The sequence below is a fragment of the Octopus bimaculoides genome, chromosome 4 (genome assembly GCF_046866305.1).
Source record: "Octopus bimaculoides isolate indiv1 chromosome 4, ASM4686630v1, whole genome shotgun sequence".
NCBI lineage: Eukaryota > Metazoa > Mollusca > Cephalopoda > Octopoda > Octopodidae > Octopus > Octopus bimaculoides.
This window is the reverse complement of record NC_142931.1, coordinates 58486121-58500323: the sequence shown is the minus strand read 5'-3', so window position 1 is coordinate 58500323 and position 14203 is coordinate 58486121. Positions and strand designations below refer to the sequence as shown.

The 14203-nt window shown below is 36.2% G+C and overlaps 1 protein-coding gene across 7 annotated transcripts in view; it reads left to right on the top strand.

The window, feature by feature from the left end:
- The window catches only part of LOC106874703 (importin-13), a 64188-nt gene that overhangs the window by 1791 nt on the left and 48194 nt on the right, over positions 1 to 14203 (top strand). For 2 of the 7 annotated variants that reach the window (XM_089350809.1, XM_089350810.1), the window contains exons 2-5: positions 6625 to 6677; positions 7298 to 7417; positions 8605 to 8663; positions 13625 to 13733. In XM_089350809.1, the coding sequence (XP_089206935.1) occupies positions 6648 to 6677; positions 7298 to 7417; positions 8605 to 8663; positions 13625 to 13733 (318 nt within the window). In that variant the 5' untranslated portion in view covers positions 6625 to 6647. The other 5 variants (XM_089350806.1, XM_089350805.1, XM_089350807.1 and 2 more) reach the window with 5 other exon arrangements.

Here is a 14203-nt window from a genome sequence, read left to right as displayed (position 1 = left end):
CTACTGCATTTAGAACATGGGTTTTGTTAAATATTTGTACTCTATGGGTAGAAATGTAAAGTTAATGATATAAAAAGTTGAGTGAAAATGAAAGTGAATGTAATGCGGAGTTAAAAACTGTAAAAGCTATTTTCCACGAAGGCACATTGTCACAGATTTTGGAGTGGATATTGTAGGAAAATGTGATTTGCACTTGCTGGGTGCTTCACAATTCCATGCATAGTTCATGGAAGGAAAAAGTGAGGACGGGATCTCTTTCAACAAATAACAATGATAATCTATTTTGTCTGAATAAACATCTCATCTTTGGACATCAGTGGCCTGAATGCCTTGGTGTGGAAGCAGCAGGGTTGGTAGTTAGACACAACACAAAAATACAAAGGCATTTTCACAGACTCGCAACGTCGCTCACCATCAGAATTCCAGCTCCACAGAGCTGGTCTCAGCTGTGTCCTGCCTGGTCAACAGCCGGGGCCAAAAAGGGTGAATGGTGATCAAACCTAGCTGCTGATGATGATTGCACATGTGCATAAAGGGCTTCTGTCAGATCTCCAGAAAGCTCTAATCCTTTGCGCATGTGTGGATGAATGTTCCAAAATGGCATCCAGAACCAACCGTCACTACAAGGCTCCGCCTGGAGTGCAGAAGCACGAAAATAGAAAGATTGTAGTGGCGCCAGAAACAAGATGGCTACCAATCACCCGCAAAATGTGGCACAAAATATGACAAATCAAAATGGCATCCAGAACCAGGTGTCACTACAATATAATCAATTTTATCGAACCTAGTTCACTGCCATTAATATATGGGCCTGGATGTTCTACTGTTTTCCCCTTGATAGCACATGGGGGTCCCTTGATCTTTGAGGTTCCATACATGGCTGGTCTGGGACATGACAAAATGTGTTTCTGGGACTCTGAAGGATGACTGGTGGTTGTGGGAGCAATGTTTGAAAGATGTACTGGCTGATCTGATATATTTACAAACCTGGGATGTGGCTATATTCACACTCCTGGTATATCTCTGGTAGGCTCCAGGCCTGGAGATGCTGTTGGTAACACCATTGCTGACGTTGTCAATATAGCGCAATGATCCAGTCATGTTATCGCTGTGGTTATCATTTCTAGTTATATGGTTGGCAATGTAGCTGCCAGCATTAGTGTGGGTGTGGCTGGAGGTAACATATGGTGCAGGGCTGGTCATCCCACTGGTGTCAATGATAATTGTTTCGTCATTGTCTGTGGTTGTGATACTGGGGACACTGGATACCTCCTCTGTGTCGCTGGTCCTGGATTGGTCATCATCTCTGGGTGTGGCGATTGTACTGGTGGTAATATATGGTGCAGAGCTGGTTACACTATTGGTGTTAATGATAATGGTTTGTTCATCATCTGTGGCAGTGGTACTCTGTGTCACTGGTCCCAGACTAGTCATCATCCCTGGCTGTGGGAATTGTACTGGTGTGAGAACTGGTTAATCTGCTATTTTTGCTGTTGGGTGGTACATTGCTGGTAATGCGGATAGCAAGTCTAGGTGTCACCGTAGCTTCATAGATGACTTTTTCGACCTCACATCAGCCTCCTACTGGACAGTTATTGTATACCCTCCAAGAGCAACCTGCCTCCCCTTGTATTGTGGGTGCTTGTTAGAATGCTTGTTATGTTAGGTGCACAACGAAAGGTTGTGCCTGTTAAATAATTGCCTGTGTCTATGTGTGTGTCTGAAATGTTTATCTATTAATCTAAATAAAATCCTTCCCACACAAGTCTTGACATTGAGTGAAAAGGGTGGAGCAAACCAAACTGCATTTCTATGGCACTTCTTTTTCTGGGTGTTAGGGCCTGGCATGTAGGAGATGCAGCCCTTAAACCTACTCAATGCCAGTACCTTGTTGTAGTAGGGGGCACTAGCATCAAAGACATCTTGGTTAGAGGATATATTCGAGACCCTCTTGCTTACACCCTTCACTAGGTTCTTGAACGCTATAAGGAGGTGGCAGAAGGTTGTGCTAATATAGGATGGCTTCTCATTTGGCTTGTGATAGGGCCTGTATGTACCAGAGCCAAGATCTAAAGTAACATCTAGGAAATCTACCGTGGTAAGGTTAGTCTCAATGGGAATCTTGAGTCCTATTGAGCTTAGGGTGCTAATTAGGTTCTTTCAAAGTCTATCTAGTGTGTGCCTGTTGGCTAGGGTGTCATATCTGTAGAGACCAAAGAGGACTGAAGGAAACCTCTTCCCTAAGATGTTCTGGATGCACAGTTCGATAAGATCGCAAACATTGTCTGTGTGGTAGGTTTTTTTTGTCTTTTTATAGAGTCTGACGAACTGTCCATAAGGCTGTGGCTTTTGCGGATATGAGACCTTTGGTAACTCTATGGCCAGAATTTAACTTTTTGTTTTAATATATATATATACACACATTATTCTTTAACTAGAATAATATTGGCAGTAACTCCCAAGTTTCAGCTAGCTAAGCTATCGTTGGACTGTGATTCATTAAGTTAATCTTGGCTTTATATAGTCTATGTTACAATAAATTTTTTCTAGAGTTTACTGAGCTCAGTTGAGTGGTAATTAGATTATAGGATGAGTTGTGATGGAGGGATATGAAAAATTTTTTATTGATTAAATGTGGGTTTATGCTTTTGTTCAGAATTTATTTATGCATGTAGAACTTTGTAAACAAGTGTGTCTATTTAGGTGTGTCAGCTTCAGGTCATGGGGTTGTTGTTTTAGTGGTTCACAAAAGGGAATGCTAGGTAGAGGAAAGTTTTGGTCACCAGATGTGTCATTGTTTTTAGTTACTTTTAATTTTTATTGGATTTAATACTTTGTTTCGGCAATGTGGTGTGTATGTGTGTGTGTTTTTGTGATGCATGTGAATGTGGGTAGAGGTGTGCAAGTATGGAAGAAGAGTGGTGTGTGGGGTATTGGTGTGTGTGTATGTGTTATAGTTAAATGTGTAGATGAAATATGATCAAAAAATTGTGAGTTTGTGACATTCAGTCAGTTTTTTTAATTCCCATTTGCTGTTGATGTTTAGCTCCAGATATATTTTATGAACTATTTGATTTTCAAATTTATCAGTCTCAGTTATGTTTATAAAGTATATTCTGTTTTACATTCATTTTTCCATGCTTGCATGGATGTGGTAATTTTGTTGTAGAAGTTTACACAACCAGATGCCCTTTCTTCTGCTAGACATCTAATTGTTGTAAGGTGGAACCTGCTAATCGACTGTCAGATCAACTGGCTTAGAGCAAGACACAATTGTTGTAAGATTCAAACTTATGAGCTAGAAATCTAGCACCTCATTTTCACATGCATTATACTACTTTACATAAACATTAATATGATTATTATTTTTTCTTTACTATACTGTACTTTATGGAAAGACTGTCCTCACTGGAAAATATCAAGAATATTTTTTTAAATTGTTAATTCATTGCTTTCTTCTATATACACAAGGCTTGAAATTTCACACCAATCCCAGTGGTCAACTGATCTTAATTTTATTAATCCTGAAAGAATGGAAGGCAATGTTGACCTCAGTGGAATTTGATCTTATGGTGTAAAACCAGAAGAAATGCTGCAAAGCATTTTGACTGGTGTGCTAACAAGTCTGCTAGTTCGCTGCCTTTGTTATTTAATTCATTGATTATAAATATGGAATCAGTGAAGTTGAGGTCAAATTGAAAGGACTTTAACCTTGACTTTTGATTTGCTTCATGGTGGTTCATTGTCTCTTTCTTTCGCTTGCTTTGCATAGTATTTCAACCTTGCTCATTTATTTTCCATCCTTCATTATTTTCTTATTTTTATCAATTATGGAGATGTTTTTTTTTTAATGTATCCAAAGTTTTAACCTTCTTTACTCATTTCAAATACTTTCCTTTGGACTATGAAAATTTTAAGTAGCCCCATTTTTTCAAACACTTTTCCTCTCCATTAGTTTTATATGTACCTACTGAGATTTTCCTATACTTATTTTACATCAGAATATTTCCCCAACTACAGCACATATCTGAAAAGGCAAGCTGTCTACTCTAGTGTGCAAAAAAAAATTAATAATAATAAATAAACGAAATCAAGTAAAGTACATTGATTTTTATGTACACAAAATTATTTTGTTTTGCTTCAACTTATTTGCCTTCAGTAACAAAACATTGAATTCATTTTCCCTAAAACTTATTGATACGTTTTTCTGATTGAGATATAACATAAATTTATATTAATAATAAGCACTGTCTCTAAATGACGCATTAAATGAAATTAATTGTCTGATTGCTAATTAAAACAAGGGAAGTAATTCAGGTTTTCCAATGTCCACACTCCTGAAGGTGGGGGAAACTGAAGACAAATGAGAAAGAAAGCAGCAAACGGAAGTGAGTGTAGATTGTGATAATGAAACGACTGAGAACACTTAGGTGGGGAGACATCTTATGGTATTCCGACTTAAGTTTCCCGGCCTTTTCTTACATTTATATCACTTCTAATTACTTTTAAGCGTATTTTCTTGTCATTAAGGTACATTTCCTTTGTTATTTATTCTGAGATACTTAAACTATTCTTTAATTAAATTTCTCTTGTACATTGATCCATGCGGTATTTTGTTTGTTACCAAGCTTCTTTCTTTTTCATTTACAAACAGCTGAGTAAATTACATACAGAACACTCACACACGCACACACATTTATCCGATATGTAAATGTTGTTTACTTCTCAATGCGGCATTTATATTTCAGGTCGTTTAGAAATTACTGTTTTCATACTTAGATTAACATATGTAATTTCGATGTAGTTTTTACATAGACATATTACAAACACATTTTGTAGTCTGTTTTAAACTTTGTTTTTATCATCAGCCACGAAAAAATATGATACAATAAGTATACGTGAAGGAGAATTCAGTATTGTAAAACAAAGAAACATTTTGAATAGAAAACAAAAAATAGTATTTTTCCCTTAATTTTAAATATGATTTTTGTTAATTTTCCTTTAGTAAATAAGATTTAATCATAGACACCAGACTGTTCCTAGCTTATATATGCAGCTATTATATATGTTAGTAATAAGTGTATGATCTTCAGATTGTAAATGTTATCAAGTTGTTTATTAAAGAAATAATACTTGTTTACATTTTGACATCCTATCGACAGCCGGACTCGTTTGTGTTTAAATCGGCTATGTGATTATCTGTTACATGTTTACATTCGGATATAGGTCTCTCTTTCCGTAGGAGACTAAACATACGTTATAGTGTAATTATAATTATCACCGAAACTGGAATTAATTACGAACATTCTAAAAACCTGATTAACTTTATTACGTGCTACTTTAATATGCAGACACTTTCGTTACATATGGTACATAGATAAAGTGGAGAACAAAAAATTACTATTGTTTGCTATTTACTGCTAATAACAATGTTTTGTACGTCATCTGTTCTCCAGGACGTACCACAAGGATGCAGAATCTTATCGATTTTTTCCCCCAGTAAAGTGTGTAGGATGTAGCGGTTGCAATTTCAAGGCAATGTTTTTTTTTTAAGGGAATTCAATTTCAACTCCATTTAAGACGAGAATTATTTCTGGGAAGAGGGGTACGAAGAAAAGGAAGTATTAAGGAATTTGGTCAGTCTAACGGGAAAGTTTTGTAAGGTATTACTTAATCTCAAGAAGTTTTTGTACGAAGTCATCTCATTGTATAAGAAGTAAGAATATTTATCGAAGGCTGTGTTATTGGCCGAATTACGTTTGTCATTCAATCATGTATATTTATAACAACGTTGTATTGCAATCGTTTTGTCCCATCTCTATAACCTTCCATTGCATTTCTGCATGAAACTATTTTGTCATTTGAATAAACAAATTTTAATTGTTTTATATAAGTTAGCATAATAATAAATACACTTTACAAGCATACAGAGCTATTCTAGAAGGCTAAAAGGTCGAAACCACCATATTCTGATAGAACTCTACTTCAATTTCACCGTAATTTTTTAAAACACATCTCGGTAATTGCAATATGTTTAGGTCACTATAAGAACTTAAACACATAGTTATCTACCATAGCCTTACTTCGTAGTTTCCTGAAGTCATATAGACATTAAAACTCGTACTTCAGACTAAAACCAATTCTTGTTTAATGTTATAGATTCTGCTAACAATGTTAGGAATATTACTTGGTAGGTACCATCTTTATCGTATCATCATATCTTGGGTTCAATTCATACCTAGTTAAAAGTTACTTCATTCGTCTCCCCAAAAGAGAGTATGCTCATACCCCTAGCACGTTAAATTAAAGAACTAATTCTTTTAAAAATGCTCAATTTCTGACAAGTTATAATTGCAGCAATAGATCTTAGTTTTGAATCTTCTTATTCTTTATTCTCATGATTGATAGAGACCAGAATAATGTGGCTTGCCTTATCTTTTAAATTATTTTTTTTAATGATTTTGAGATTGGATAGTATACATTTAGACATGAAAAAATAATGTTACTAGAAATTTCTTTGTGTCTTGGTTTGTAAATGATTTTGTGTGTAAGTTAATATTACTTTTTAAAATAAGTGTAACATGTCTGTATTGAAATACTCATTGCAACTATTTCTATTAATAGAGATAATGGAGCTGTTCTGAAAAATGGAATTTACATCAAGTAATGTTATACAGGTTTGTTGTAACTTGAGGATCTCTACATACTTATGTTTGTAAACTAAGCATGAGAAAAATTACCACTGAAAAACACTTATTTCTTCATTATAATTAGTAATACTTACCATTGACTGTTGCAAAGTGTGAACAGTTTAAACTAACAACATAAAAGTTCCCTTTCGGTGATTTTTAGGTCTAACTTTTTTTTTTTTGTCACTTAATCATTTTCATATTAAGCAAAGGTCCAAATTTGTTTCTGAAATCATTAATCCTCTCAAGCAGTCAAATCTAAGTAAATATCATTTGTATATATAAGTTATGTATTGATTTAATTATTTTCCTTTCTCATATAAATATGGAATATGATGCAAAATACTCATCAAAATATTTTCTCTAAGAAAAAGAAATATGTACACACACATATGCATATATATGTGCTAATGGTTTTGTCATATAAAAATATATGTATATATATTTATATATGTGTGTGAGTGACTGACCATTACTCAATACAAAGAGCAGAATAATATAATATTTAATAGCCAAAACATCACTATTTCATCTTTTATCATTTATATATATGAAATGTTCAAACACCATATAATAATGAGTTGTTTGTTAATATTTCATTCTTTTAGGCTGTGAGCCAATTCTATTTCAGTTCTGATCAGAAACCTCAAGTTCATACTTGGCTAACTAAAGCCCGGGTAGCACCTGAAGCATGGGTATTTGTTTGGCAACTTCTTGACCCTAACCAGGTACAGTAACTAATTTACCTGAATTTATTACCTTTGGTTCTTTAATAGCTTCTTTAATATAATTGGTAATGTTAGTAGTATCATAATAATGGACATTTGTTTTAGATATGCTTACCACTGTTCATAGTCAAAGTTTTGTAGTGTATTTCTTGTATCGTTAGAACAAATGTTTGCTTGAGTAACTTTTGTCATATTATGTTCAAACAGTATTCTGATTTGAAAGACTGTGCTAACTGTGACTGATCATTTTATCTTTACTGTGAACATATTGTTCTGAGGTTTGCAAATGTAATTGCCATATTGAGCAAGTGCATAATGGCTGAGTGAATTTGGTATTAGACTACCAGCTCATAAACCTTGACTTCAAATTCACTGCTGGTATTTCATTGCATATTTGCCTTAACTATATATGTTCGTGAACTAAATAGTTGGGAATATATTGGTCTCAAATTTCAACACAAGGCCAGTAAGTTCGGGGTTGAGGATAAGCCACTTACATTGATTTTATTTTATCGATCCCAAGAGGATGAAAGGCAAACCTGATCTTAGCGAAATTTGAACTCAAAACGTAAAGAAGGATGAAATGAACAGTTGGGAATATATACCATATCTTCTAAGAATGTTAATTGTAATAGATTGGTGTTGTGCCAAAGGGGAAATTTGTCTCATATTTTTAATGTCAAGAATCTGGTTCCAAGCAGTGACCTTTGGAAGCCCCTTGTATTTAGGAGACATTTATATTATTAAATCAAGCAGCTCAAATGACAATACAGTACAGCAATTCATGAGTTACTGGGAATACAGGGTCTATGAATTTGCTGCATGCATTTGATTGGAAACCTTTAGAACTGACCCAGACTATTCAACAAGAAACAAAAATGACAACAATTAGCTTCAAGTTACTAAACAAGAAGGAAGCTTTTATCAATATTGTCTAATGAAACGGTGCAATTTGGTTGTCAACTCCAGACAAATTATGAGAAAAGATTGTATTATTGTTGATTGAACTTTATTCATTTCATGAAATATTACTATCTTGAACTTGACACTCAGCTTTTAATGTTCTACTTAGTTTTTGCTGCATGATTTTAACTAAAAAATATATAATTACCTTATTTAATTAGGAATTTATTAAAACTATTTTATTTATCTTTCAATTGAATTGTTATTTTGTTTTCATCCTTTAGAGTCCAGAAGTGCAGTTTTTTGCTGCAAGTTGCCTGCACCAGAAAATATCCAAGTTTTGGTGAGTTACTCTCTTTAAATATTTTGTTATATTTTTAAAAACTGTTGACTGATTGTATATCTTAAAAAAAATTTAAGGAAGTGAGACTACAGCAAGATAACTAACTTTTGAAAAAATTAATACTAAATTTAAAATATAACATACAAAATAGGTTCTTATGTGGTGCTTTTATGTACTAAAATTTTACTCTGTCTTACACATAATGCCTTGTTTCATTAGCACAAATTGAGTAGAGGCTATTGTCATATATCAACCACAATATTTTATTTATATTTTATTGATCATGATGAAAGGTAGTTGATCTTGGCAATATTTATTTCATCATCAACATCATTGTTGTTTTAATGTTTGCTTTTCCATGCTCACATTGGTTGAATAAAATCCATTAAGACAGATTTTCTACATGTGGATGCCCTTCCAGTTGCCAACCCTCACCTGTTTCAAGGTAATATTTCTCTTTGATTGGATATGTTTTCACAGATGATTGAAACTGAAGGACACCACTGATATGCTGGTGATACTCACTTACAACTATCACTTGATGTCAAGACAAGAAGATTGAAGTCTATTGTATTTATGTGTGTATGTTACTGTCTCTTTGGTTGACATTGCACGATAGTTGTAAACATGTCACCATCATGCAAACAGCGTCCTTTGCTTCCAGTCATTTGTGAAAATGTACATGGTCATGGAGAAATATTACCTTACTTGGAAACAGGTGAGTGTTGGTGATAGGAAAGGTATCCACTCATATAAAATCCACCTTAATATATTTTGTCCAACCCATGTTGCCATGAAAAAGTGGATGTTAAAATACTGCCAGTCATGGTGAGATATACATCAGGTCATCCCATAAGTTCTGTCCGAATTTTGAATAAAGAAAACAAGTGATCAAATGTTATATTTAATTGAAATTTAATCATCAATCTACTTTCCCTGATTATCTATGACTTCCTTCCATCTATTTTACAAGCTTTTTAATCCCATCAATGTAAAACACTTTTGGTTTCAAAGTGAAGAACACTGAAATGTCAGTTTTGACCTCCTCCTGGCTTGTGAAAGTTATGTCCCCCAAATGATTCTATAAACTACAAAACAAACGGTAGTTTGAAGGAGCAAGGTCAGGAGAATAAGGAGAATGAAGAATTTTTTCCCAACCAAGCTCTTCGATCATCTGTGATTTGATCTTTGCAGTGTGGGGTCGCGCATTGTCCTGATGAAACATCACTCCTTTTCGATTCACTAAAGCGGGTCTTTTTTTCTTCAAAGCTTGGTTCAAACACTCTAATTGCTGACAGTAGACTTGAGCATTGATTGTTGCATTAGGTAGTAACAATTCAAAGTGAATTACTCCTTTGCAATCACACCAGATAGAGAGAAGAACCTTTTTCCCCATGAAGTTCCCTTCTCGGTTGTGGTTGAGCTTTTTTTCCAAGCCACTGTTTACAACGTTTAACATTTCAATAGAAGATCCATTTTTTGTCACCAGTCACAAGTCTATCCAAAAAGGGTAAAATGAGTTTGTGAGCATGGAGAGAAGAGCAGATGTCAACTCGGGATTTGCAGTTGCTTTCAGACAATTCATGAGGCACCCATTTTCTAAGTTTAGGAACCTTTCCAAGTTGTTGAAAATGACGATGAACAGTTGTATGGTTTGAAATAAGCTTTATTGCCAATTCTTCAACTGATAATGCAGAATTTTATTCAAGTAATGCCTCAAGGAGCTTATCAAACTCAACTGGACGTCCTCTTTGATCTTAATCTTCAAGGCTGAAATCTCCATTTCTGAATTTTGCAAACCAAAGCAATTAAGAGTATGAAGACCGGGAAAGCCCCTGGCCCATCAGGAATCACTGCAGAGATGCTCAAAATATCTGGCAGTGTTGGCTATAGCCTAGTCACCCGTATTACGAACCAGGTGATACACGAAGGAGTCATACCCAATGACTGGTGTAGCAGCATCATAGTCAACTGCTACAAAGGTAAAGGTGACGCTTTAGATACAAATAATTACAGAGGCATCAAGCTGTTAGATCAGGTTATGAAAGTTACAGAGAGAGTCATAGCCCAACTAATTAGGGAGCGAATCAATTTAGATGAGATGCAGTTTGGGTTCGTGCCAGGTAAAAGCACCACTGATGCCTTATTTCTAGTGAGACAGCTGCAGGAGAAATACCTAGCTAAGGATAAACCTCTGTACCTGGCTTTCGTTGACATGGAGAAAGCCTTTGACAGGGTCCCCCGATCCCTTATCTGGTGGTCAATGAGGAAACTTGGGATAGAAGAATGGTTAGTGAGAGCTGTGCGAGCCATGTACAGAGATGCTGCCAGTAAGGTGAGGGTGGGAAATGAGTACAGCAATGAATTCCGGGTAGAGGTAGGGGTCCACCAAGGTCCCGTCCTCAGCCCCCTCTTATTTATCATAGTCTTCCAGGCAATCACAGAGGAGTTCAAGACAGGTTGCCCCTGGGAGCTCCTCTATGCTGATGACCTTGCCCTAATTGCGGAGTCACTATCAGAACTAGAGGAGAAGTTTCAGGTGTGGAAGCAAGGTCTAGAATTGAAGGGCCTTAGAGTCAACCTAGCTAAAATCAAAATCCTAATAAGTAGGAAGGTAGATAAAACACAAACCCCTTCAGGTAGATGGCCCTGCTCAGTATGTAGAAAAGGAGTAGGTAGTAACTCTATAAGATGTACCCGGTGCAAGCTATGGACACATAAGAGGTGCAGCAACATCAAAGGCAGGTTAACTAGGAAGTTAGTTTTTGTTTGTGGCAGATGTTCAGGCGCAATAAAGACTGTAAACAAACAGGAAACAACTTCTATCTCATTACAGGGTGAAAAACTAGAGGTAGTCGATAGCTTCCGCTATCTGGGCGACCAAGTTAGTAGTGGGGGTGGGTGCGCTGAAAGTGTAGCTGCTAGAATAAGAATAGCCTGGGCAAAGTTTAGAGAGCTCTTACCCCTGCTGGCGACAAAGGGACTCTCACTCAGAGTAAAAGGCAGACTGTATGACGCATGCGTACGAACAGCCATGCTACATGGCAGTGAAACATGGGCTGTAACTGCTGAGGACATACGTAAGCTCGCAAGGAATGAAGCCAGTATGCTCCGTTGGATGTGTAATGTCAATGTGAATACCCGTCAGAGTGTAAGTATCTTGAGGGAAAAGCTGAACATTAGAAGCATCAGTTGTGGTGTGCAAGAGAGACGATTGCGCTGGTATGGACATGTGGTGAGAATGGATGAGTATAGCTGCGTGAAAAAGTGCCACACCCTAACAGTTGAGGGAACCCGTGGAAGAGGTAGGCCCAGGAAGACCTGGGCTGAGGTGGTGAGGCAAGACCTTCGTACATTGGGCCTCACCGAGGCGATGACTACTGACCGAGACCTTTGGAAATGTGCTGTGCGTGAGAAGACCCGGCAAGCCAAGTAAGATCGTTGCCAGTGCCCCTGGACTGGCTCTTGTGCGGGTGGCACATGAGATGCACCATTTTGAGCGTGGCCGTTGCCAGTACCGCCTGACTGGCTCCCGTAGGATTTTCGAGTGAGATCGTTGCCAGTGCCCCTGGACTGGCTTGTGCGGGTGGCACATAAAAGACACCATTTCGAGCGTGGCCGTTTTCGTGCGGGTGACACGTAAAAGCACCCACTACACTCTCTGAGTGGTTGGCGTTAGGAAGGGCATCCAGCTGTAGAAACTCTGCCAAATTAGATTGGAGCCTGGTGTTGCCATCCGGTTTCACCAGTCCTCAGTCAAATCGTCCAACCCATGCTAGCATGGAAAGCGGACGTTAAACGATGATGATGATGATGATGATCTTCTGCAAGTTCTTTCATTCAAGCACTCTTTCCCATAAATTGAGTGTATATTTCGAGTCACTTCGGCTGCAGAGTTTCCTTTTTTGTACTCATAAAGCATTATGTGCCTCAAATGCTCTTTGGATACTTCCATGTTAGAAAGGGTTTTAATCAAAGAAATTTTAATTCTATTTAAAATAATATTTAATTAGTTTAAATGTACAGAAATGTATAAAAATAATTTAAAATTCTATTAGACATTCTAAAATACTATTAAATTTTATTCAATTTTAAAAAAGGTAAAATCGGACAGAACTTATGGGATGACCTGTTGTGTGTGTGTGTGTGTACACAAAGGGCTTTTTTCAGTTTCTGTCTACCAAATCCATTTAAAAGCCTTTGGTTGGCCAGAGGCTATAGTAGATGACACTCGCCCATGGTTCCCTGCAATAGAACTGAACCTGAAACCCTGTGGTTGGGTAGCGAACTTTTTAAATGTTTCATTTTATATATGGTCTATCCTTTTTTTAAAACAGTAGGGGGAGATTTGGCTACTATTTCTAGCAGATAAAGTAAGTATGTGGTAGTTCCTTTGTTGGCTGGTCATGAAGGTGAGAAAATGATGTGTCCTGTCCATAGGGACAACAAAACAACCAGCAGCAGATGTGAACTAATGACACATAATTTGCTATTTCAAATAACCTCAATGATAAATAATGGTCTGATAGACAGAAAACTTCAGTTTAATTCATTTTCACACTTACATTGTAGAACTATCTGTCTTTTTCAACTAATTTGTAATTTAAACTATAAGTGTTGAATTTGAACCCAGGTTTCTCCAGAAGACCTCTCATATATTCATATATAAAACAAGCCATTTAGGGAGCCTCCGTGAAGTTGCTTGACTTACTAGAAATACTGACTAAATCTCACAACTCACATAAACAATGAAAGACACATTAGATAGACCACTAAAAAGACATGTTGGTTACAGCTGAAATGTTTTGATATCGGGTTTTCTAAAGAAGGTCTACCTGGTGCTAAGCAACAAAAATATATCAATATAAATATTTTTTATTTAAAAAAGAAATAGCAAAATATTATGTATTTCATTACATTATTTGGATTCTATTTTATAGTTTTATTGATTTATTTTAAAGGCATGAAGTTCCTCAAAATGATTATGAAACTTTGAAGACCAAGTTATTAGAAAAGATTATCGAATATGCAAATGGCCCCCGACTAATTTTTACAAGATTATGTTTAGCAGTAAGTAATGCTCATTTCATTTACTTAATACAGAGAGTGATTATGTTTCTCCTACTTTAGTTTAGGATGAGAGCTTTTACCTCTATTGGCAACCAAAAGTCACTCTCTCTCTGAGTGAAAGGAAGATTGTATGATGCATGTGTATGAATTGCAATGCTACATAGTAGTGTGACATGGACCCTGGATGCAGAGGATATGCATAAACTAGAGAGGAACAAAGCTGGTACACGCTGTTGTATGTGCAATGTCATTATACATGTTTGACAGTACATTAGTGTATTGGGAGAAAGTTAAGCATAAGAGTAATTATATGCAGTGTGTAAGAGAGGAGACTGCACTGATTTGGTCATATGATGCAGAAAATGTTATTAAAAAAATAACCATTTTTATGAAAGTCATGATCATCCAAATTGGGGGTGGGGGCAGAAATCTGTAGTTATGCCAACAAATTTGACACTTTTCTGGTGGAA